The 25,808-nt window shown below is 51.8% G+C and overlaps 1 protein-coding gene across 5 annotated transcripts in view; it reads right to left on the bottom strand.

Moving 5' to 3' along the window:
• Positions 1-10,337: 10,337 nt before the first annotated feature.
• CORO2B (coronin 2B) overlaps positions 10,338-25,808 on the bottom strand; it is a 134,326-nt gene continuing 118,855 nt past the window's right edge. For all 5 annotated transcript variants that reach the window (XM_072809369.1, XM_072809370.1, XM_072809374.1 and 2 more), the window contains exons 4-12: positions 24,891-25,040; positions 24,086-24,250; positions 22,078-22,194; positions 21,851-21,955; positions 21,233-21,329; positions 17,651-17,763; positions 17,210-17,300; positions 16,869-17,008; positions 10,338-12,306 (exon numbers count right to left, since the gene is read on the bottom strand). In XM_072809369.1, coding sequence (XP_072665470.1) covers positions 12,175-12,306; positions 16,869-17,008; positions 17,210-17,300; positions 17,651-17,763; positions 21,233-21,329; positions 21,851-21,955; positions 22,078-22,194; positions 24,086-24,250; positions 24,891-25,040 — 1,110 coding nt within the window. In that variant the 3' untranslated portion in view covers positions 10,338-12,174. The remainder of the gene's footprint in view (positions 12,307-16,868; positions 17,009-17,209; positions 17,301-17,650; positions 17,764-21,232; positions 21,330-21,850; positions 21,956-22,077; positions 22,195-24,085; positions 24,251-24,890; positions 25,041-25,808) is intronic.

The raw sequence follows: 25,808 nt of genomic DNA, 5'->3' as shown, positions 1-25,808 counted from the left end.
GAATCTTAAATTATGACTGAAGTTCAATCGATACTAGCCAAATAATACTGACTTCAGCCGGAGAGGAGCCTGGAAAAATGGTTCTTGTGATAAGAATCAGATAGTTGATGGTTTCAGCTACCTACTGGGGTTATCCTAACACCTCCATTCTCCATGTGATTGCTCTGAAGTCTACCTCACAAGGTAGGGAAAAACCAGGCCTTCTCCAAGATTGCTGATAATTCCTTGGATTTAGATTTCACAGTGTCACCTCTGACTCTAAGTGTCTTTCTTCGGCGGCCTGCGTGGCTCTGCAGTTTAGTGCCGCCTTCAGCCCAGGGCATGATCCTGGAGACCCGGGATCGAGTCCCACGTCAGGCTCCCTGCGTGGGGCCTGCTTCTCCCTCTGCCTGTGTCTCTGCCTCTCTGTCTGTGTCTCTCATGGATAAATAAACAAAATCTTTAAAAAAAAAAAAAAAAGCCATCCCAAAATGCCTGGGTGGCTCAGTGGTTGAGCATTTGCCTTTGGCTCAGGTCGTGATCCCAGGGTCCTGGAAGCATTGGGTTCTCAGCATGGAGCCTGCTTCTCCTCTGCCTGTGTTTCTGCCTCTCTCTCTGTGTGTCTCTCATGTATGAATTAATAAATTAAAAAAAAAAAAAACTAAATTTAAAAAAAAAAAAGTTCTTTGCTGAATTGTGGCCACACCTTTATCTCTATCCCAGAATGGCCCCAAAAGTTGAACACAACCCCTTCTCTTACACACCCCCTAACCTTGCTCCCATGAGATAGCTCTGTGAATAGACATCCATTGGCGATTTGAAGATTACATTGGAGAGAGGGTTGAATCGCAGCCAGAGATCTCTCTTAAAAAGCGAACAAATAATATAATAACTGAAACTTATATAAATATAAATATATATATAATAACAAATCATAATAATATAATATTTTAAATATATATATCACACTGAGCATCTGATGGCTCAGTCCGTTAAGCATTTGATTCTTAGTTTCTTTTTTGTTTGTTTTTAAAGGTGAGGGTATCTTTATTGCACTGTAGCAATGTCAGGTTGAGCGGGTGCCACCTGAAAAGCTCCCATTTTCAAAGAAAATACTGAGGTCACTGGGAACTTGGCCTTGCTCTTCAAACCCACCAAAGGAGGTGTATACACCCTTTAGTCGGTGCTCCAGGCTGATGGCCCAGTTAAGGACCTCCTAACTCCTGTCAAGAACAGAGAATTGTCCAATGGCATCTGGTTCATGCTCCATACCCACAGACATCTTATGGCCGGGCTCCTGAAGTGAGTGACCAAGGTAGGGACAATGGTCACCAGCCTTCCAGGGGGCTCTCTTCACCACTTCCCAAGGCCACAAAGAGCTTCTTGCACAGCTCCCCAGGCACTGCTTGCTCCTGAGCTCCAGGACCCCCAGGGTCTTGGTCAGGGGCCTCCTGCTTGCACTTGTGCCAGGAGGGGCTCTCTTCACCCAGCTGACCCTCAGGGAGGCCGTGGCTCCGCAAACAGACGATGGCCGTAGCCTGCTCCGCCAACCTCTTAGACTTGTCCCACAAGGTAGACTGGTACTTTTGCTCAGCAATGATTCTTAGTTTCAGTTCAGGTCATGATCTCTGGGTTCTGGGATCCAGCCCTGAGTTGGGCTCCGAACTCAGCACAGAGTCTACTTGAGATTCTCTTTCCCTCTACCCCTTCCATTTGTACTGTCTCTCTCTTTCTAAAATATATAAATAGATTATTTATTTATTTATTTATTTATTTATTTATTTATTTATTTATTTATTTTAGAGGCCAGAGGGGAAAGGGAGGGACAGAGGGAGAAAAATAATAAAAGAATCTTGAATCTTCAGCAGGCTCCACACCAGTGTGTGAAGCTTGATTTCATGACACTGAAATCACAATCTGAGCTGGAATTAAGTGTCAGACGCTTAACTGACTGAGCCACCCAGAGATCTCTTTTTAAAAAACGTCCACAGAGTGGCTTGGTTGGTTGAGTGTCCAACTTGACTTTAGCTCAGGTTATGATCTCAAGGTCCTGGGATCGAGCTCCATATTGGGCTCCACGCTCAGCTGGGAGTCTGCTTGAGGATTCTCTCTCTCTCCCTCTCCTTTTCCCCATCCCCTGTTCATGCACGCAAGCTCACTCACGCTCTCTCTCTCCCAAAAATAGATAAATCTTTAAAAAAAACCCAGCTTCCCCAAGTTTTTACTTTTTGTCTTTGACCATTTTGCTTAGTTTTCCTTTTTTTCTCTTTGTTCTTCCTCAACCTCAAATTCTTGTTCCCGTCTTAGGCAGAGTTCTTTGTCTCTTTGTCTTTTCCCTCCCCACCCATGTCCTTAGGGCCTCACCTTCCACCTCCCCCCCTCCCTCCCAAGGGACCTATCAAGGTATTTTCCTAAACAAAGACATTTCCTTCCCTAAAAGGAACTCTGGTGCCAGCTGATAAAGTAATAGCTTCTCTTATCTGCTACAACAATGACAAGTTTGCCAAATCGTGTTTATTCCTTGGGAGATTTGACCTGAGGGTGGGCCTTCTGGCCAACAGGAAGAGTAATTGGTCTGCACTCGTGGTAATTTAGGTTTGATCCCATCATCATTCTGATCTGGTGCTTGCAGGTTTGGGAGAAAGGGTGGGTAGTGCTGGTGAGCTCATTTTATGATGGGCAAAAATGGAGTTTAGAAACGGTCATTGACCAGATGGATGCATTTCTGAGCCAGAACTTGAACCCAAATCCCAGCTCATTCAGTTCGCTTTCCCTGGAGAGTTTTCCTGACAATGGAAAATGTCCCTTGTTTGTTAGTCAAGTGAGCTGTTTTGAGAATGAACTTGATACTCCTGTGGAGGAGGTCAAAAGAGACATGGGTTATTTGGCAGATAGATTTTACAGAAGAGCTGGAGGAAAAGATGAGCTGTCAGCACATGCCTTTCTGTGTTGAGACTGAATTGTCATCCCCCTAAGATAACCATCTTGAGGCTGTTAGAAGGGGCTAAGGCTAGGGAAGGATCCAGTAGGACTGTTCTGGACCCACCTCAAGGCCCTCTCTCACCCTGATGCAGCTCCTTTCCCTCCCCCATCCTTCCCCTATTCTCCTTGGAGGCCCAATCCCCACTCCTGAACACCCTCTGGGGAGCCATCCCTGACAGCCACACACAGATTGAATCTCTCTCTCCTGGGAATCCCACTAGCAATTACTCTCTGCTTTGCACCATTAGCATGTTCTAGATCAGTGGCTCGAAAACGTGGTTGATTGCGACCCACAGAGAAAAACACGTATTTTGCTTTGCATCTCAGGGTGCGTGCCACACCACCGTCTCCTGTCTCACGCACACGTAGAGCAGCACAAAGTTCCATGCGCAGATACTTATCTTTATTCTGTGTGCTGCATACCGCTATTTCTTTTCTAGTCTACTATATTCTATTCTACTAAAAAATGCTGGTTGCTACCCACTAAACTGATGTCATGACCCACTAAGAATAATACTTTAACTCTCAGCGTGGTATTTTATTACACACTGTAGCCCACCTCCCTCCCGACTGCTCCTGGTTCTCAGGTTCGCTTCCCCTTCATCACTCTCGGAGAGCTCCCAGAAGCTTCTCACCAGCCTCCTTGCCTCTAGTCTTTCTCTTCCACCCCCATTGCTTTTTCTTAAATGCAGATTTTTATCTGACTGATCATTCTGATGCTTAAAAACCTTCTGAGGCTTTTGTTGCTCAAAAGTGCACTTCAAATAAATAGCCCGAGTATAAGGCCCTCTGCAGACTATCTGCTCACCTTCCTTCTCCTTGGCTTCAGCAACTCAAGGCCCTTTGTAATTATCCTGCCAGATGCCAGCTGTTTCCCTTCGAAGACTTTGCACATGCTGTTCCCTGCCTGGAATGCCTCTTTTTCCTCTCTAGTGGAAACTGCTTTCACTTCAATAACTCAGGTTACTAGAAAGAAGGAAATCCTGCCATTTGTGACAACGTAGATGAACCATGAGGGCATGATGCTAAGTGAGAGAAACCAGAGAAAGACAGAAATTATATGACATCACTTCTATGTGGAATTTAAAAATGCTGAACTCATAGAAACGGAGAGTAGAAACGGTGGTTAGGTTGGAGGGTAGGGGGCTGTGGAGATGTTGGTCAAAGGGGTATAAACTTGCAATTAGAAGATAAATAAGTTCTGGAGATCTAATGCATGGTATTATACAGTGTAATTGCGTACAATATTGTAGTGCAGCATATTGTACTATATACTGTATTACGTACTTCAAAATTGCTAATAGACTAAGATCTTTTTTTTTTTTAATTTTTATTTATTTATGATAGTCACAGAGAGAGAGAGAGAGAGGCAGAGACATAGGCAGAGGGAGAAGCAGGCTCCAAGCACCGGGAGCCTGATGTGGGATTCGATCCTGGGTCTCCAGGATTGCGCCCTGGGCCAAAGGCAGGCGCCAAACCACTGCACCACCCAGGGATCCCTAGACTAAGATCTTAAATGTTCTCACCACAAAAAAGAATGGCAACCTTGTGACATGATGGAGGTGTTAGCTAATGCTACGCTGTGCATAACTTAAATTTACACAATGTTATATGTAAATCACACCTCCATAAATAAAAAATAGGACTCAGATTACCTATCACTATGAAGTCTGTCTTCTAGGTTTTTTTTTTTTTTTTTTGTCTTCTAGGTTTTGATTGCTCCTCGATACCGCCCTGAGATAGTGATTATTACACTGAATTATGATCACTTGTGTACACGTCTGCATCCCTCAATAAACCCAAGGCCAGGGGCTTGTGTATCTCAGTCCATTTTATATCGCTGGCACCTAGTTTAATGTTATTGAAAATTAGCAAAAGAACACTGTTCTCCAGTTTCATGTCATGAATGACATTTCTCCCAGTCCTATATGATCTTAATCTTTCTGGCTGTTTTAATGATCCAGTTATATATATATGTGTGTGTGTTTGCATGTGCATGTGTGGTGTAGGGGTGGAGAGAGTAGATTTGTTGATTTTGTAGTCCCAGATATGTGGGGTGCTCCAATCAGATGGTGGGGGGTCACCAAATGCGGGGCATCCCTATCAGGTAGGGGCTGTCAGCACGGGCAGTGAAAAAATTCACCCAAGGCAGAACAAAAGAGATATCAAATCCATTGCAAGAGAGCAGTGGGCAGGACAGCAAAGGAGAGACTGCGATGAGGCGGTGGTGAGGGGCTATAGTTATAGGGCAGAGTGGAGGAGTATGGAGATGTATCGAGTTTTCCTTTTTTTGGTAATCTTAGAAACTGTGCCTGGTCTAACTAGTCAGTTAGGGCCTCTGGTTATTTTGAGGTGGGTTGTTTATTTTATTTTTAAAGATTTTATTTATTTATTCATGAGAGACACAGAGAGAGAGAGGCAGAGACATAGGCAGAGGGAGAAGCAGACTCCTTGCGGGGAGCCTGTTGCAGACTCCATCCCAGACCCTGGAATGACAGCCTGAGCCAAAGGCAGATGCTCAACCACTGAGCCACCCAGGCGGCCCTTGAAGTGGATTGTTTAACGAGCCTGTTTGCCTTCAGCTCAGGTGTCCCTGTGGGCCCCTTTGCCTTGCTCAAGCGTCCATAGCTCAAGCCTGTTTCTTAAAGTGGCCTCTACTTGATGGAGCTCGCGCCCCCCCCCAGGTATTCATTGCCCCAGCGAAGACCAGGATTCTGATAGCCACAATGCATAAATAAACAAATAGTCAATACTCTCAGCTTTTGGGTCTCCAAACAGATTTTCAAAAATTCATGGATGAAACAATAAATAGTCTCGAAAGCTAAGACTTTTGACTTTTGGCTTGAAGACAAAAGGGCTCAATGCCAGGTCATAGGGTTTATGCCACCAACAGGGAAGGAGTTGTGTGGAGAGCCAGTGTAGCCTGCTCCTTCACAGGCAAGATTAGGGATCAGGGGCACTTGGGGTCAAGTGGGAGGAGGTCAGTGGGTGGCACCAGACCTAGAAGGATCAAGAAAGGCCAAGTCAGCATCCAGAGGATACAGGGAAGGCTGAATCAGGGCCTGGGGAAAATCCGCTGCCACTCTAGCTTCTGCAGGCATCCATGGGAGCAGCGCATCCTGGGGGCAGGGAGCTGGGAGCCTGTAAGGACCCTACCCGTCAAGTGTCCAACAGAGGTTACACCCGGCCAGACCTAGGTCTGCTCACCCTATCCAACTCCTCCTGTGAGCAGTCTCTGCCGGTCCGGAGAGGCAGTGGTGATACACTAGGAAAAGCCCCCGCTCCCTTGAACATTACGAGCCTGAGGTTTCATTCCAAAGAAAACAGTTGGTGGCAAATCCTAAGCTTTTACATGTGTTTAAAATAACTTTAAACTAAAAAATACCTCCTCTTTTATTAAAAAAGAAAAAAACCCACCGTGTTTATTGAGGAAAAATGCAGATATTAGAAAAAGAACTGAATTAATCCAAAGGACACTTGCTAAGCAGGGTGCAGCCATGCTGTCCTGGGTCCCCTGCTGGGTGGTGCTGGTTTAAGAGCCCTACGAGGAGGGGACACCAGGGTGGCTCAGCGGTTTGGTCCCTGCCTTCCGCCCAGGGCGTGATCCTGGAGTCCCAGGATCGAGTCCTGTGTTGGGCTCCCTGCATGGAGCCTGCTTCTCTCTGTCTGTGCCTCTGCCCCCCTCTCTGTATCTCTCATGAATGAATGAATGAATTTATAAATAAATAAAATCTTAAAAAAAAAAAAGAGCCCTATGAGGTGCTGCACCCACCTCTGCAGAGTGGCCCATCTGTTGGCAGAGGGTGGCTCATCTCTCACCCCAGCTCTGGTTCCCTTCCTGGGGGGTCTTCTTACATGGCTCCCTCTCTAGCCCTTTTACCCCATCTCCCTCTCTCTCTCCTCCTGCCACCCCACCCCCCACCACCAAAGGCCTGCCCTGACTGCTGCCTGTGACCCCCTAGGAACCCCCCCCCACTAGCCCCCACCTGGCTCCCTGCTTCAGGGCTGCCCTCTGAGTCTTTCCCACAGCAGCAGGAGGGCCCGGACCATTCCTACTGCCATTCCCTTCTTGGCTCCCGGGGGCAGCGAGTGGAGCCCAAGGCAAGGGCTTAGGGCTTCCTGGCCTGGCTGGCTGGACCCTCCTCCTGTGCCCCAGGCCGCCCCTGTGGCTCTCATCTGGAACGTCCTGGAGGCCGCAGGGCCTGGGCTGGACTAGGCCTGGCCGTGACCTGGCGCAGAGGTGGGGCCCAGGCCCCTGCATTCCCACCCCGCCTTCCCTTCCCTAAGCCTCTCGCTTCCAGCCCTGCCTTCGGCCACCTCCCCAGGCCCAGGCCTCCTGGAATGGCGGACTCTCCAGGCCTTCCCGGTCATTGTCCCTCAGGGAAGGGGGTGGGAGGAAAAGCAGCTCAAGGTCACAGAGCAGGTCGCCGGCTGGGCCGGGAATCCAGATGCAGCCTCTTCCCAGCTCCTCAGAGGAAGGGGGTGTGAGCGCCCTCCTCTGGCTGCTTCCTGGAGGCAGCTGGGCCAGGTTGGGGGGAGGCCAGGCTGCCCTTGGGAGCCTCCTTCTTCTGTACTTGGGGCATTTTGGATCCTGGCTCCTCCGTGGTCCGCTGTGCCGTGAAGTCCTGGTGCCTGTGGGTGGGTCATGGATTCTCGGGTGGCGTGGGTGGTGGCAGAAAGGACCCAGCTCCGGAAAAATGGGCTTGCTTGGAAGGCCATCAGCTGCCACCTGCTGGCTGGATTCAAGCTTCCAGCAAACTCTTCTGGTCTTTGAATCTTGCCTTAATTGCCCTGACCTTGAAATCCCTGGTCTCCGTCCTGTGTCCCCACCACCCTCCACCCTCTAGAGGCCTGCCCTTTCCCACTGCCCCATCTTCTCCCCACTAGGTCTGTTAATCCTACTCCCACTAGCATCCCAACCCTAGGGGTGCATGGGTATATGAAGAGGGCTCCGGCAAGGGCAATGCTTACCCCAAAGGGGACCACATACTGATGGGGAATAGCGGGCAGTGTGATGGCCAGGTATAAGGGAGGGGCTCAGAGCCAGGAGCTTCGTAGAACCGCCCCAACCTGGCCCTGTGGATGCTCACCTGTGCCAAGTAAGGCTGACCCATTTGTGTTTGTGACCGAATTCAAATTCCAAGGGAGGACAGGCTGTGGGTTGTTTCCAAATACAAACACACATGCACAGAGAACAAGGAGCTTCTGCCAACATTCCCAGCCAGGGCCCTCTCTCCCTCCCTGTTCCACACACCTGCCGGGGTGGAAAGGGATCTGGTGATGCTTCCCGTGGTCAAGGTAAGTGTCTGCTCCTGCTTGGGGCAGCCCCTCGTTAGTGCGTGTGGCCCTTCCAAACCGTAAGGCTGGGAAGCAGGGGCTTGTGGTGGGGGTGTTTTTAGTATGAAGTCATTTCCCACAGTGAAGAAGCAACCACGTCCCCCACGGTCCACTGGCAACCTAGGATGTTTTGCTCAGCACCAGGAGACAGTCTAAAAATGCCCTAAGCCCATCTCGGAATCTCAGGAATCTGGCTGGAAGAGAACCCAGGAGACAACAAATCCTGAAACAACCGCTTGCCCTGCATTGAACCCAGCAGAAGGTGAAGCTCATTCCAGCATCCAGGGGCTCTGTGTCCTACTGGGCGACATGATGCTCATAGATTGACCCCAGACTGATCCCCTCAAGGGCAGGCCTGGTTCTTCCCCTTTTCTGGGTTCCCAGCTCCCAGTACTGAGTAGATTCAGGTACTCAGTATGTGCTGGACTCTGTTGAAAATTCACGTAGGTGTCTGGGGTGCATGACAAGGAGTTCTAGGCATGCCCAGGAGGGACCTCTCCATAGAAGAGAAGGATCTAGAGTTTAGCCTAAGATGCCCTCACCTGGAGAAAAGAAGGGAGCAGGCATGTGGTGGGGAATGTGGCAGTCGAAGGGGGTTCAAAGAGGCATGAAGGGGGTTGCTTTCCTACATTGTCACAACAACCAAAGCGATGTGGTGGGCTAGGCCGTCACCGGCAGAGGGATCAGCATCACAGACCAGGCATGGGATATTTTCTAGTATATGAGAACTAAAGGACCTAAAGACAACCCAGGGAGGAACTGATGGGTTATTCAACAATGCAGTTGGGAACATGCGGAATATCACATTCGACCCTGACCTTGGACTATTTGCTATTATTTAAGTAATGATTAAAGAGCTGTCCAGAAGGACTCAGGCTTGGGGATTCAGTGGAATAGAGGCACACAGGAGACAGATCTCCCTGTCCATTCACCTGCTCCCCCGAACCCAGGGAGGAGGATGTCTTCATCAAGGTTGAATGTGCCTTCTCTCAACTGCTCTCTCAACTGCTGGCATAATGGAAACTGCAGTGTTAGACCAGGAAGAGACCCCAAAACTGTCCTAGTCCCTCATTTGATAGAAGGAGAAAGTGAGGTCCAGAGAGGAGCAGCGAATTACTCAGTGTCACACAGCCAGAGGCAGAACTGGGCTCAGACCACCCCTCCCATCTCCGGCGTCCTGCCCAATGCTCCTCTACAGCCCTTTGCCATTTCTTCTCCAGCCCTCTTTTCTAAGACTCTCCTTGCTTTCCTCTGGCTATTCTGAATTTCCTGTGGTGTCCACCTTGCCACACACCTGTCCACTTTGTAGCCTGACAAGTCTGTTCCACGACAACCCTGGCGTGGTAAGAGTGAGTGTCTCCCCAACATCCCTGGTCTCATGGTGGGCCCCAGGCCTCTTCTCAGACCACACTCACCCAGCACTGATCCTGACCAGGGAACTGGGAGCATATACCTCCTCTGGCTCTGGGCTCGGAAGATCCACATCCTTATTTGTCTTCCCCACTACACCAGCTAAGTGACCTTGATCATGTCATTGCTCGGGATCTGACTGCTCTCCTTGAAAATGGAAATAATATTAACACACAGCATCTAGCGCTGCTCTAAAGATCAAAAGAGTCAAGTATGTGGAAACAGCAAAGCATCATTCCAGTGTAAGACACTGGTGTCCCCCAGACCCACGCCAGGGCTGGATACAGAGCAGATGCTTACTGAACCCCTGAAGAACAGGGGTTCTCACTAGGGGACACTGAGTGATACCTGGAGACATTTTTATCACAACTGGGTAGGGGTTGCTATGGTATCTGATCCGCAGAGGACAGGACAGTCCTCACAGCAAAGAATTATCTGGCCCCAAATGTCAGTGGTGCTGGTTCAGAAGCCTCGCCGTCGATGAACAGAGTGTGAAATTATGTCTATCGATACAGACACGGTTTGTTGTTCCAGAAAGGCAAGAGTTGTGTCTGGGAAGTTGACCATCAGGATACCGTGGTGACCAAGAGCAACAGCCACCGGGGTTAAATGAGATGGTCATGCCCAGGTTTGATAAGTTGAAAACAATTTTATTTCAATTCTATCCTTGGGAGGCAGCATAAATAATCACAGAAGACCACAACGGTCAATGGGGAAGAAAAAAAAGGTCAAGAAGTGTGAGGAGGAGATGAGAGCTGACACTGTCTAGCTGCAGGGGGTGGAGGGCCATGAGGCCCCACGTTAGCTGGCTGAGAGGGTGGAGGGTTCTTGGAGGAAAAGCCTGAGGGGTGGGGGCTTTCCCCGCCCAGGTTACCTGGAGGGGCTTCAGGAGCCCCAGCCTCTGTGGATGGATGTGCTGCAGGGTGGCCACATGGGAAGAGCAGGTGTAGGGCATAATGCGTCTAGTAGATCCTAGCTAATGAGAGAGGAGTGGACACCCATTTCTTGACCCCCAGGCCAGATCTCACCCCCGGACTGTGACTTTTCTGATAGCAGTGTTTATAGATTCTGTGTGTCATGGGGAATGAAGGAAACAAAAAAGAAAACGTGTAGAAGACCAAATGAAATATGGCGTCTCAAAGAGTCCTGTGGCCTTGGGCCACTTCCGGTTTCCTGGTCTGCAAAATAGAGAGAGTGCTCCCTACCTCTTGGAGCAGATATGAGGCTCAAATGAGATCCTGCGGGTCAAAGAACCATGTAAACTTTAAAGTGCTATACGGAGTGAGGGGCTGTGGTCGTTCTACAATAAGTGTAAGGCTGAAAGTGGCTGAGACGGATGTGGCGAGAGACGCGCACAGAGCATCCCTCAAAGCGATCAGACCCCGGCTCTGCCTTCCCCAGGGCCGGGCTCCACCCTCCTCAGCCTCGGCTTCCAGGAGGAAGGGGCCTCATCTGAGGGAGTCCCCCCGGGGAGTGAGAGCAGAGGGTGGGGGCCAGGAGGGTACAGGGGCACTGAGTGGGAAGGGCCTCAACTGGGCAGTGTGACACATTGGCACTACTGGTGTTGGGCAGATGGTAGCAGTGGCTTCCAGTTCTCATTCCCCACAGAGACTTGGGCACTGGGAAGGCCCCCCCTTCCCTGGGATTGGCATCTCCATGCAGTGGGAGGGGCCCTGGCCGGCAGTCTGGACACGCTGGGTCCCGGTCCTGGGTCAACTGTTAACCTTCTGGGTGACTTAGTAAGTCACTTCCCCACTGCAACCCTTGGTTCTGTCCTTTGTAAAATGGGGACACTATTCCCTACCCTGCCTACCTCACAAATTAAACGGGGGATGGGGAGAGGGGGGAAGGGGTGTTCCAAGAGCTTTGAAGACAATCATGGGAAGGCAAGGGGTCATTATGGCCTTGGTGAGCAATCCTTTTAATTCCCTGAAGACAAGAGAGAGGGGGCAAGAGACAGGAGCTGGGCTGCTTGCAACCCTTGTCAGGTGAGTCAGGCTTGCGGAGCTGCCAGGGAAGGGGGGCGCTGCGGGGAGGGGAGCAGCCCAGGCTGTGTCAGGCCTCACTGCGCGGTCCTGCAGGCCCGAGTGCCCGGATGCCCCCGCAGCCCCCTGGCAGGGGCAAGAGTTCAAGGTCTCCATCCGCTGGGGTCCTGGCTTCCCCTTCTGCTCCCTGGTCCACTGAGGGCCCTCGCTGGGGAGTCCGTGGTCTTTGTCCCTCCGAGGCTCCTCCGGGGTGGCAGGGAAAGGGGGGGCCTTCAGCGGAGGGGGGTCTCCAGGAGAAGCTGGGGACTTTCTTAGCGTGAGGTCGAGAGGTCAAGGTCAGCTCCCAGTCCCCGAGGCGGCAGGTGGGGTCCCCAGGTGTCCCCGCTCCAGTCCCGGCTCTGTCTCTGGGGGCGCCGGGGAGGGGGAAGTGAGGGGCGCGGAGGGACCGCGGAGAGATGGCACGGAGGCCCCGCGCCCCCAGCTAGCAGTTCTTGGGGTTGTTGCGCAGGTTCTTGAGCTCCAGCTGCAGCTGCCGAATGCGGATGTCCTTCTGGGCCAGCTCCTCTTTCAACCGCCGGATCTCGTCCTGCTGCCGGAAGAACATTCGGAGGAGCTGGGGAGGATGGAGAGCAGGTGAGACCGCGCCCCTGCGCACCCCTGACCGCCCCCCCCCACCCCAGTCCCCGGAGCGGCCTCCCCCTGCCTCTGCTTTATTTATTTATTTTTTGACTTTCAGAAACATTGATGCTTTTTATTTCTTTTTTTAGTTCTTATTTTTTTTTGATAAATTTATTTTTTATTGGTGTTCAATTTGCCAACATACAGAATAACACCCAGTGCTCATCCCGTATTCCTTGACCTAGTAATATCACTCTGAAAATCCAATATAAGCAAAAATCTTCATGCATGAAGGTGTGCGCTGCCCCCCTCAGTGCCCTCCACCCAGTCACCCCCATCCCCCGCCCTCCTCCCTTTCCGCCACCCCTAGTTCGTTTCCCAGAGTTAGGAGTCTTCCATGTTCTGTCTCCCTTTCTGATATTTCCCACTTATTTTTTCTCCTTTTCCCTGCCTCCGCTTTAGTGTCCCCAGAGGCTCCTGTCCCCGCCACGGGCCCTTCTGCAGACCCAGCTCGTGGCTCCTACTTACCCTGGGAGGCAGGAGGAGTCCACACCACCTCCATCCCTAAATATCCCAAGATCACTCTTTTAGGGGTGCAGACACAATGCTCTCATTTACCATTCGGAATGGGAACCTTTCTAAAATGTTCAGTATTTTTCTTTCTTTCTTTCTTTCTTTCTTTCTTTCTTTCTTTCTTTCTTTCTTTCTTTCTTTCTTTCTTTCTAGATTTTGTTTATTTGTTTTGTTTTAAAGATTTTATTTATTTATTCACGATAGACATAGAGAGAGAGAGAGAGAGGCAGAGACACAGGCAGAGGGAGAAGCAGGCTCCATGCAGGGAGCCCGATGTGGGACTCGATCCCAGGACCCCAGGATCACGCCCTGACCCAAAGGCAGATGCTCAACCACTGAGCCACCCAGGCGCCCCAGTATCTTTGTTTTTCTTAGGGAAGCCCAGGGTACGGAGTGGAAGCCAGCTTTTCTGCTGACAGGTGAGTATCCCAGGCCAAGGTCTGCGGTGCGCAGGGGCAAGGGCAGGTGTCTGGCAGCCCTTCCCTTACAGAGCAACCTGGATTAACCAGAAAGCAGACTGCAGGTGCCCGCAAGACACTGAGCCCCGAGGGCCACGTGCAGACCCGGCCACAAGGTTCCTGACACACACGTGTGTGTGTGAGCTGCATTTGTTCTTGTAATTGTATGATACAGGTGAGACATTGATGAAATAGTTTGAAAAGAGAGGTGCTGTTCCCATGAAAACTAAGGTGACTGCATCAGGTAAAGGTGATGCTAACCACACTGCCCCTGAGTATATACATAAAAGTTCGGGAATATGTTATATCTTGATTGTCCCATAGTGGTGATATGGCTGCTTTGGGTTTGTCAAAACTCATGGAACTGGACACTCCGAAGGATGACTTTTACCACAGGGAAATTATACCTCAATACGCCTTTTTTTTTTTTAATACGCCTGTCTTAAATGAGAAAAAGCTGGGGAAAACTCTGAAAACACTCGAGGTTTGTTTTCAGATTGAAGTTCCTGTTCTACCTTGAAGAAACTGAAACTGCGATTTGCAGCAAAAAGATGAGTTATTCGTGAAGGACACAGCAGATTCTCAACCAGGAATCTCAAAGAAAAGTCTTGGTCCTGCATCAAAATAGGATTGATTGATTTTATCTTGTCTTGTCTTGTCTTATTTTATTTTATTTCTTTGAGAGAGGGGGAGGAAGCACGAGCATGGGGAGGGGCGGAGGGAGAGTGAGAAGCAGACTGCCCACTGAGCAGTGAGCCCGATGTGGGTCTCTATCCTAGGACTCTGGGACCCTGATCTGAACTGAATGAAGGCAGATACTCAGCTGACTGAGCCACCCACGTGCCCTTTATTTATTCATTTATTTATTTAAATGTATTAGTGTATATGCTGCCAAAGCGAGCACTATTTACCTAATGGGTTAAATGAAAATAAATGGCTTAAAGACTATCTCTATCATTTTTATGATCCTCTCTTTAACTGACTTTTTTTTTTTTTTTTAACCAACAAATCAGGACTGGCTACACCTTTTTGGTGGGATAATGTGCTATTTGCCCCTGCACTAAATGATTCCACGCACTCCTGTGGCTTCCAGGTTCTTGAAATTCCTTTGCATGATCTTTTGGTCAGCTTTTGTTAAAAACAAACAAAACAATAACAACAAAAAAAGCAGCTTTGTTGAGGTGTAATTCACATACTATAAATTTCACTCATATTAAGTGTATAATGGACTGAGTTTTAGTAAAATTCAGAGTTGTGGAAGTCACTTCTCTTGTGCCAAGCTGCCAGTTTCTCTTCACATTTAGACCAATGTGTCCACCATTTATTTATTTATTTATTTATTTATTTATTTATTTATTTATTTATTTATGATTTTATTTATCAATTCCTGAGAGACACAGAGAGAGGCAGAGAGAAGCAGGCTCCTCATGGAGCCAGATGCAGGATTTGATCCCAGGACTCCAGGATCACGCCCTGAGCCAAAGGCAGACGTTCAACCACTGAGCCACCCAGGTGCCCCGTGTTCACCATTTATAGCCCAGTTTCTAATTGGTTGCTCCCAATCGGGCAATGGTTAAAATTGTGGGTAAACCCAGAGTCAATAGGCTCTGAGTGGGGTTCTTTGCAATAAGACAGGTGCATAAGTTTTATGGTGCAGGCAGATTGTGTTGCCTGCTCAGAGACCCTTGAAAATTTCCCTCTGAGTCTTCAGTTGGTTCATATAAACAAGTTGTAACTAAATGTTACTTGATTTCACTACTGCTCAACCCTGCCTCCCCCACACTGGGTGCTAGAACTGAGCTCAGGCTCTTTATATGGTGCACATGGGCGATCCCAGCAACTCAGGTGCCTTCTACTTTCTCAAGGTGCTTTTAACAAAAGCTTTTTTTTTTTTTTTTAAATGGGAAAGGCCAAATATATACAAAAGTAGAAAGATTAGCACTATGAACCTTCAAGTATTCATCAACCAGCTTCAAGAAATAACATGACCATTCTTGCTTTTAGCTGTACTCCTCCTCACTTCACCTACACCACCTCTGTCAGGGATTATTTTGAAGCAAATCTCTTCTATTCCCTGATCCCACCCAATCCTCGACATTTGAACATCCCTCTATAATGGTACTAAATATATCTTATAGCTATGGTCAGTTTACCATTCAAATTTCCCTTTAAGACTGGGAGGTCCCAGAGGTCAGGAATAGTCTTTTTAGGACTGACAGTGACAAGGCTACGTTGGTGTGACAAGAAACCTTCAAGGTGGCCCCTATGTTATTCCCTCCCCTCCAGGGTGGACTGGATCTAGTAACTTGCTTCAAATGGATACACTATGGCAGAACTGATGAGATGTCATTTCCAAGGTTAGGTTACAAAAAGACTGTGACTTCCATCCCAGACACCTTCTCTTGCTCCCTCTGAGGGGTGCCAGCTGCCGTGTTGGGAGCTGCCCTATGGAGAGGTCCATAGGATAAGAAGGACCTGTGGGAGGCCTCCGGCTGATAGTCCATGAGTGACTGAGACCTCAGTCCAAAAACCTGTGAGGAAAGGAGTCCTTCCAGCAACCAGAGTGTAAGCAAATTTGGAAGCAAATCCTCCCCCGGGTGAGCCTTCAGATGTGGCTGCAGCCCAGCAGACAGTTTAACTACAAGGTCTCATGAGAAACTGTGAACCATGGGCATCCATTCTGAGACACTATGAGATATAAATATTTGGGGGTTTAAGTCACTAAGTTTGGGGAGATGTTTTACACAGTAATAGATAACTAATACAGTGAGCCTCACTGAGCACTTCCTATGGGCCAGGAAGGGTGCTGGATCCTCAGGAAATACCTTGGGTTATTCCCACGTATTATCTCCTATCCCCACTTTACCATGAGAAAGATCAGGAAGCTTGCCTGGGCATTGCCGGGAAATGGCAGAGCCAGGATTCAGATGCGGGTGGGTCCCTCTCTAGTGCTGCTGCATCCAGCCGGGCACAGGGCAGGCATCTGTGAACCCTGGCTGTGCCGAATCTCAGCCCCTGGAATTGGCACCAGGGCCTCGGGGTACAGTTGGAAGGGGAAGCCTCCGGGGGGCCTGGATATGATCCAGCTATGGTTGCCCCTGAATGAGCTGCTCCCATTCTAAATGGTGCAAAGCACTTTTGGAAACACAGCCTCTTCCCCCCAAACTGTCAGACCCCGTGGCTGTCACAACACCAGGGAGGAAGGCAGCAGGCCAGGCTTTCCTCTGGCTAGCCGGGAATTTATAACTCCCGTAGCAGCAAACGACAGGCACATTCGGAGATGGGGTACGGAACCGTGGGGGCCAGTGAGTGCCACGGGGAGGGGGGGGTTGATCTCGCTATCGCATCCCGGCCCCTATTTATTGGGGTCAGAGGCAATGGAAGCCAATAGCAGGCTACTTAGGGTATTTGTCACAGGAAGAAAAATGCCCCAGATGGAGCCGGCTTACAGGCCCGAAGCCCATAATTGAAATGTGAAGGTCTCGCTCTTCCAGGACCCGTGGAGGTAATAACTTATATTCCTTACCTCGTTCTCTGTCCTGGGCGGGACGTTTTCTAATAAATCTATTCCATTGACCACAACGCTCTTCTTTTCTTTGATGGGAGCCTTAAATACCATTTTTGAGGACTTCTTGTAGCCTTCCTTCAAAGACATCAGCACGGGATCTAGGAAAGGCAAGGGAAACGTTCACGCGGACGGTCTGGTGGCGTGTCAAGTGGCGGCATCTTTCATTCACGCCACGCTTGACAGCTGGCTGAGTGGGGGGGCATCAGGCAGGAGGCTGTGCAAGGGGCAATGGGCGAACCAGAGTGAAGGCAAAAGCTGCGGTCTCGAAGCCTCTTCTGGGGAGCCCACCCCCGCGGTACCTCGGTTCATGCCCCCCAGCCATTCATCAGGGGTCAGAGCTGGCTCCGTGCCCGGCGTCATGGGGTAGATGTCTTCCTGGTAGGAATCCGACTGCAGTGGGGGGAGCAGAGGAGTGGACAGATGGGGGCCACTGATGACCCCTGCTCTCACCGGCCCCTCCTTGCTGGCCTCCCACCGCGCTCCCGCTGTCCTGTCTCTAAGCCTGAGCACTCAGACGTCTCCCACGTGGGATCCCCACCCTGCATTCGTCAGTAAGCCAGACTGTCCCCCCCTCAGAGTGGCCCCCATCTTCACAATCCCCTCCCCACACCCAAATTGGGCCTGAAGGCCCCAGTCCACAGGACCTTCTTCTTCTGGGCTCCTCCGGCTTACAGTCTGTGGTGAGCCCCCTAAGATTCAATACGGGGGGTCCCTTTGGAGCCCAGGGCAACCCCACTCACCCTCCGGGGCACGATCATGGAGATGGGCTCGATCAGGCCCTTGAGAGTCACCAGCTTATAGAAGCGGAACACCTCGCAGGCCGACACGTCCAGCCCGTGCTTGGGCATGACCCCTGTGGACAGGCACATGCAGCTCCATGGGGTCCTGGGTGCCCCCTGTCAGCGCCCCTCCTCCCCGATGTCCTTGGCCAAGCGTGTCCTTGAGCACTTAGGAGGCAATGATCTGTGCACAGGGCATCGCAGGGGCTTCTTGAGTTAGGCTCCGTCTCTGGGGAGCAGCGGCTCAGAGAAACCCCTTGGGCCAGACCCGCTGCACCAAGTGCAAGCTTTAGAACTGGGGCCTTTTGTAACGGGAAGGGGCTATTGAAATATTTGAGTCTCTTCCATTCTTTTGAGGGATGAGACTCCTGCTGGTTTAGGGGAAGGGGCTTGCCCGAGGTCACAGAGTATGGCTGGGGCAGGGCCACTGAGTCTTTCACTCTCTAAAATAAACTAGCTTCCCTAACCCTCTGTGTTTCTGGTTCTCAGAGAGGATGAAGGAGAGAGAAACATTTCTCCATGCACCCCGGAGCCTGAGATTGCTGTTCAGCCATATATCTGGTCCTGGCAGGGCGCGCGTGCATGCACTACCCACACGCATGCCCTAGCTACTGTGTTTCTAATAGTGGTGTCTACTAAGCCCCTATTGAGGAAACCGTGTGGGGTAGGGTTAGGAATGCAAACTTTGGGGGTCTGACTCTGCCCCTCCTTCTGGCTGGGACGTATGGGGCAAATCACTGCCTCTCTAAGCTTCAGCTTCCCGGCTGGTTAGAGGCAGACAGTATGACCCTTCACAAGATGGTCGGTCAGGGCACTGAGCGAGAAGGTGCTCGTTGACTGCCTGGCATCATCGTGAGCACAGATAATGTTAGTTTTTTTTTTTTTTTCTTTTCCAGGATGTGGATCTGAGTTAAAGTTCCAGCTCTCCTTGACTGGCGTGGAAGGCTGCTCTTCCAGATAAAGTAATTCTAGGAGCTGGAGGGAAGTACTGTAATGATACCCAAGTGGGATTTAGAGCCAGCAGACCTGGTTTTGAATTCTGGCTCTGCCACTTAAGATCTATGTGACCTGCTTGGGGTGAGTGACTTAGCCACTCTGAACCTATGAAAAGTGCCTGGCTCATGGCAGATGCTCCACAGTGGCCACAGGTGAGGGGAAGAGGAGAAACAGCTCTTCTTGGTTCCTCCCTCTTCCTCAACACCTGGACTCATTTCACCATCTTCCTGCCATTTCTTCAGTTACCGTCCTTTTTTGGCTAGAAGCCCACAGTGGCCTCCAGACTGGTCCCTCAGCCTCCCTCCTGTCCTTTCAAACTCCGTTCTCCCTACAGAAGCCAGAGCAATCTTAGACTAACATTTCAGATCACACTACGCTGTCCCAGCTCCCACCCGCCTAAGACAAGGAAACCCTCCAGTGGGTTCCCAGTAAAACCCAAACTCCTTCCCGTGTGTGAAGGTTAACTATGTCAGTGGGCTCAGGAAAGAAGGTAGCCCTCCCCAGTGTGGATGAGCATCATCCAATCCGTTGAGGGTCTGAACAGAACAAAAGGCAGAGGAAGGAAGAAGTCACTCCTTTTTTTTCCTGCCTCACTGTTTGAGGTAGGACAACTCATGTCATCTTCTGCCCTAAGATTGGGATTCACACCATCAGCTCCTCTGGTTCTCAGGTCTTTAGACTTGGGCTTTCCTGGGTCTCCAGGAAGCCAGCAGATCAAGATCATGGGACTTCTCAGTCTCCACAATAGTGTGAGCCGGTTCCTCATAAATCGATATATATACATATATTTCTGTTTCTCTGGAGACCTCTCACAAATATATCCTTCTAATCCATCCCATGGCATCTGGCCCCTGCCCTCAGCTCCAGATTCATGTCCTAATCCTCTCCTTATCTTCTGCTACGTGACAGAGTCTATGCGTAGTCACACTACATCTGTTCTGTTTCTAGAACACGCCAGGCTCATTCTTGCCATGGGAACTTTGCACTGACTGTTCCTCCTGCTGGTCCTACTCTTCCCCCTTCCTGCCTTTCAGATCTTTCAGATCACCTCCACAGCGAGGACTTCCCTGACTGCCTTGTCCCAAAGAGCCCCCAGCCGCTCTCTATTCTGTTGCTTTTTTTTTTTTTTTAAGATTTTATTTATTTATTCATGAGAGACACAGAGAGAGAGGCAGAGACACAGGCAGAGGGAGAAGCAGGCTTCACACAAGGAGCCCGATGCAGGACTCGATCCCAGAACTCCGGGATCACGCCCTGAGCCGAAGGCAGACACTTAGTCGCTGAGCCACCCAGGTGTCCCTATTGCCTTATTTGATTCTCTGCCTAGAACTTACTACCATCCAATATTTTCCTTCCTTATTGTTTACTGTCTGTCTCCCTTTAGTGGAATGTGAGCCCCACAGGGATAAAGCTTGGTTCTGTATTATTTACCACTGAGTCCAGGGGCTGCCACCCAGTAAGTGTTTGTTGAATGACTATGTGAAAGAGCAGGAGAACTGGGTGCTCTGCCAGGGGCTTTGTACACGCGGACTCTAGCTAAGCTTTACAACAGATTTACCCAAAAGTCGGTTTGATTTTTTCCCTATTTTACAGATGGGGAAACTGAGCTTCAGAAGGGTGAGGTGTACATTTGAGTCAGAATGTAAACCTAGGTCTGCCCCTAAAGTCCAGGCTGCTTTTCATCCTACCCGATGAAGAGGTGAGAGTGAGGAGGAGATGCCAGAGTTCGGGATGGCTGAAGTCAATGGGATGGTCCTTGGGACCTCAGGCATAGCCCTGGGCCGCCATCCTGCTATGAGTCACTGAGGTGGGCTCTTGGGCCCTTCCAGCACTCTTGACCTGCAAGCTGGCTCTAAGGCCATACCCATAATGTCAGATAACCAGGGGGAGCAAGCCAGACTTGGGCTCCAAGGTAAGGGGGAATAGAGCCCCTGGAAGAAACTCCTTCCAACTGGGTGACTCTGACCCCAAGCAGGGATTGCTGAATGATAGGCAATCCCAGTGCCGGTTGATAGGAACGAAAGCTTTGCTGGAAGACTTCAGTGGTGGTAGCATGTGGGGTGTGCAGAGCTCTCACCCTTGCCCTGACTCACTCTGCTCTATCAATCCTGGGCCCTCTGCAGGATTTGCCTGGAGGCTGGGGAGTCTGGGGGTGTAGTGAGGGGGGCACTCCAGAACTTCCTCCTACCCTCTCAGGTGAGAACAGAGCCAGGGGGCCTGGCTTCCCAAAGTCTTCAGGAAAGGGTCTGGGCCTAGACCTTGCTCTGACCTTGGTTACTCGGCCATCACCCACCAGTGTCACAACCCCTTTGGGCTTCGGTCTCCTCATCTGCAAACGGGAATGAATGACAGCCTAGGTGATCGGCTCAGGTCCAGCAACTGCTGGTTCTATTCTGATGGCCCAGTAGCCCAGGGCTTCCAAGCCTGATTTTTCATGTAAAGGCAGGCAGGGGTGACCCATGAGCCAAATGCCCAGTCTCTCATTCTATAGCCTAACAGCCATGGAAACCTCTAGACCCCTCTGGAAGCCTCTGGACCCCCCCTTACCTAGGCCTTTCTGCGGAGCTGGGGAGCGGAACTCCATGAGGTAACTCAGGAAGGGTTTCTCAGTGCTGATCTCGTAGTACCGGATGTTTCCATCTCCCTGGGGGCAGGGGGAGAGGGAGGGAGGTAAGGAAAGTGGGAGGTGGTCCTGCGGAAGAAAGCGGCTGCTGTGCCTCAGGGGTGGAGACCTGGCCTCTAGACCCGTGGCCCGCTGACTGGAGTGGGGGTGGGGGGTGGGGGAGGTGGGGGTGGTGTGTGTGTGTGTGTGTGTGTGTGTAGACAACATTTCTGATAAACAAGGCCATCTTTGCCAAAGAGCACCCGGCAGGTGCCTCAAATACCAGGATTAGTCGCTGTCCTCTAGACTTCAGGCTCTGATCCTTATTCGGGTGTAAACCCCGCCCCAGTGCACCTCGGAAGTAACTTTCAGTCACTGGCACCTCAGCAGGAATGAATGTCAGAGTCGAGGGCAGGTTTTGATGGAAGAGAACGAGAGCCCGAGGGGAAGACCAGAGCCACTAGCCTGGCTCTTCTTCGGGGGGAGGGCAGGAGCAGGGACACGATGGAGGTGGGGGTCTCCCACAGGCTCCCCCAGTGCTTCCCACCCCCATCTTCTACTACCTTTCCAGCCAGGTAGAGCATGTGGGTGTCAGCGTCGTAGAAGGGGAACAGGAGGCCTGACAGCCCATCAATTTCCTCCTCGATCAGGGGCATGGACAGGTCCTCCTGCGGGCACAAGGCCGTATCAGCCTATGTCCAGGCAGGACGGCACCTTACCCTCCCCGACCCCAATAAAGCCCCAGAGCTACAACCCGTCCGTGTCACCACCTGGCCTCCCTGTGGCTGACCTGGTCCCAGAGGGCGATCTGTCTCGTGTTCCACCTGGAGACCCCCGTCGTGAGAAGCCGCTTCATGTTTCCCAGGAACACGACTCGGTTCACTCTGTGGTTTTTGCAGTTTGCCTCCTGGCGGGACAGACAGAGCCGGTAAGGCAGGGCCACCGGACGCTAGGGAAGTATAGTGGGCTGAATGGGGCCCCCCAAAGATAGGCCCATGCCTTAAACCCTGGAACCTGTGAAGGGGGTCCTTAATTGCCCTGGATTATCCAAGTGGGCCTTAAAGGTCATTGTGAGCATCCCTGTAAGAGGTGAGAGAAAGGGAGGCTCTAGGGACACACAGAGGAGGTGACTCCAGAGGCAGAGACCAGAGTGATAACGGCCGCAAGCAAGGGAACCAAGCAGCCATCAGAAGCTGGAAGAGGCGAGGAAGGTTCTCTCCCAGAGCCTCCAGAGGGAGTGCAGCCTTGATTTTGGACTTCCAGCCTCTGGAACTGTGAGAGAAGCTCTCTGGGTTGTTGTAAGCCACTGTTGGTGGTAATTCCTTGCAGCTGCCAGAGGAAACTAACTCAGGTGCTGTGGAGCAATGGGGTCCCAGGGTCAGGAAAGCAGGCCTCTCCACCCGACCCTCCGGTGGCGGGGATCGGGAAAGGGAAGCTGACGTCAGGGGTGCCAGGTGCCAGGTGCCAGGTGCTCTCAGCAGGGCATCTCTTCTAAGTGTTGCCACAGTACCTCCTGGAGGGAATGTCTGAGGATGAGGGTGAGGCTCAGGGGCATGGGGTGCTCACGCCTTGCTTCACCCCAGGGCTCCTTCTAACCTGCCTCCATCCTCCATCCTCCTTTCCCCTGCCTCTCGGCTCCTGACTCTTCCTTTTCCCTCTAGCACACCACAGTCCTTTGCCAGGATGAGTTAGCATCAGGTCAGAAACCAGAGGCTGGGGGAGCAGCACAGAGACCCTGGCTGGCGTCACTTCCAGTCCTGCCCAGCAAGTGTAGCCCGAGGACTCCCAGCTCTCAGCCTGTGTCACATCTGTGAGGTGGAGCTTGGGTTCTCTGCTCCTGCTCATCTCCTCCGCTCAACATGGGCTCTGGGGGCCGGCCGGTTGGGTCTGAATTCTAGCCCTGCCCATAACTTCCATCTCGAACCCTCTCCAGGGCTCAGTTCCCCCCTGTGAGGCGGGAAGAGCAGCCCACCTTAGAAGGCTGGCAGGAGGATTCAGCGAGTGACAATGTAGAGCCCTGGGCACAGTGCGCACCACGCAGTGAGCTCTGAATAAATGCTGCCGGATCCTAATGATGCGAATAACTGTGAGCCTTATTATCGGTGATGGTAGTAGTAGATGACTTTCTGCTCTTGTAACATCAGACTCTTCCAAGATAAACACCACCAGGCCAAGCATCAATCCTTTCTTGTGTAGGAGGCAAACCTCACATTGCATCCGAATTTTCCATCCCACTTAGCCGGGTGGCTGGCACGCAGTGGGTGTTCATGAAGTGTCAATTTCTTACTCCCAAATGGCATCTGATCCCTTCCTCACAGTCAAGACCCAGGAGATTCAAAGACCTAGCTGGAACTAAATTCACCAGCAACCTCCCCACTTGGAGCTGTCCCTGGGACTGGTGCCCTGAGCCATTTCCTTCATGCTTGTCCCATGCTGGTGGCTGGGCAGATAGTCCGAAGCCCCCTCTCTTGTGCCCACGATGGGGCTTGGGCAACACCCAGGGATTTGTGTGCTAAAGGGTGTCACCATTTCTGTCCCCAGAGCAGGCCAGAAGAATCCCATCTGGGGAGAGGGGTACCGTGGGGATAAGAAGGATACCGAGGTCCCTCCCTGCCCAGACTAAGGCAGGGTCCCTGTGAGTCGAGAAGAACCCAGAAGGCGTGGGCTGGTAGATGGAGGTGCAGGCCAGGTGCATGGGAGAAGGGGAGCTGGCCCTGCCTTTTCCTCTGAGCCTGACAGGAAAGCCATGCCCCAGATCCTGACCCCTTTCCCTTCCCTAAAAAGCCGTGGGGCTTCACCTGCAGGACGCGGCCAGAGCGGGGCTCGATCACGCGAAGCTTTTTGTCCTTGCACGTGGTGGTGAGCAGGCTGCCATCCGTGTTGAAGGACATGCAGAGGATCACATCCGAGTGGCAGTCTATCATCTTCACTGGCTCACCCACGTCCAGGTTCCAGATGAGGACCTGCGAGGGTGGGCGTGACGGAGGCAGGTCAGGCCTGTGGCTTGGCATGAGGCCTCTGTCCCTGGGCTGCGCCCCACGGCCCCGGGAGAGACGCCCCACGCAGGGTCGGGGTGTGCTGGCAGGCAGGATGGAGATTAAACTCTGTATCAAAGACCGACGCCCCCGTCGCACGAATCCGCCAGCCCTCGGCAGATCCCAGCCCCGGCCTGGGCTCAGTTTCTGCCCCTTGCAAGAAGGATCAATGTTCCTGACCCGGGTCCCCTAGCTGGCACACCTCTTTTGGGGACATCCCGTTCTCTTCCCTCCAGCAACTCTGGTCACTCCTTTCTCCTACCAGGGGGGTGGCAGCCACATCTGGATTTAAGAAGTGGCCCCGGGAGAGGGTGTGGGCATGGAGTGGACATTCTCTTCTAATCCTTAAGGGCCAGGGAAGCCGGAGAGGCAGCCTGTGTGGGCTCCAGGAATGACAGGGAGCACAGAAGATGCCCGGGCCTCAGTAGTGAATGAATGACTGAATGAATGAATGAGTGGACAGATGGACGGGACAATGTGGGTGAACACGCTCAGGATCTAACGGTAAAGATCCCTCCCACCCCTGCCCTGAGCTGGCTGTGGCCGCAGGTGCGGCCGGGCTGCTCACCTTGTAGTCATAGCCCGCACTGAACAGGATGTTGTTGGTGGTGGGGTGCCACTCGACCAGCCCCACGCGCCGGCTGTGCCCGTGCAGCTCCAGGAGAGCCTCTGTCATGTTCCGCTTCAGGCCCCCCTCGGGGATCTCCCAGATGCGCACCTGCAGGGGGCGCCGAGGGTCGTGGCTGGGTGGGCAGGGCCCGGGGAGCCTCTGACAGCCCCCTCCCGTGGCCCCAGGCTTCCCCGGATCTGCACCTCCAGGCCGGTGCAGCGGGCGGGCCTGACCGAGGCTCGGGGAGGCTCCGGGGTGCACTTCACACCATAAGCAGCTTGGGGCGAGTGATGCAGTAAAAGCCTGCCTCTGCTTCCCTTCACACACCCTTCTAAGAGCTCTGATCTCTGGGGCGCCTGGGTGGCTCAGCATTGAGCATCTGCCTGTGGCTCAGGGCATGATCCCGGGGTCCCAGGATCGAGTCCCGCATCGGGCTCCTTGCGGGGAGCCTGCTTCTCCCTCTGCCTGTGTCTCTGCCCCTCTCTCTGTGTTTCTCATGAATAAATAAATAAACTCTTAAAAAAAAAAAAAGAGCTCTGATGTCAGCCTCAGCAGCTCTGTTGGTACCACACGGCCCTGTCTCTCACGCTGCCCTTCACCAAGGTGGACACGAGAGCAGAGGAAAAGCCATCTGGGAGGCTGGGAGGCCCAGAGGCTCTTCTGGGAGGTGAGGCTCCAAGGGGCAGAGACTAATCAGATGTTGGGAGCCGACACCAGGACAGGCAAAGCCTGGATGCAGCTGCTATTTGCAGCTTTGTAGATGCTGGTAAAGAAGCAGAGGAGAGCCTGGGTGGCTTAGTGGGTTAAGCTTAAGCATCTGCCTTCGGGCTCAGGTCGTGATCTCCAGGTCCTGGAGTCCCTGCTCAGTGGGGAGTC

The sequence above is a fragment of the Canis lupus genome, chromosome 32, assembly GCF_048164855.1.
Source record: "Canis lupus baileyi chromosome 32, mCanLup2.hap1, whole genome shotgun sequence".
NCBI lineage: Eukaryota > Metazoa > Chordata > Mammalia > Carnivora > Canidae > Canis > Canis lupus.
Note: the sequence above shows the minus strand (reverse complement) of the source record. Positions and strands in the feature narration are given on the sequence as shown.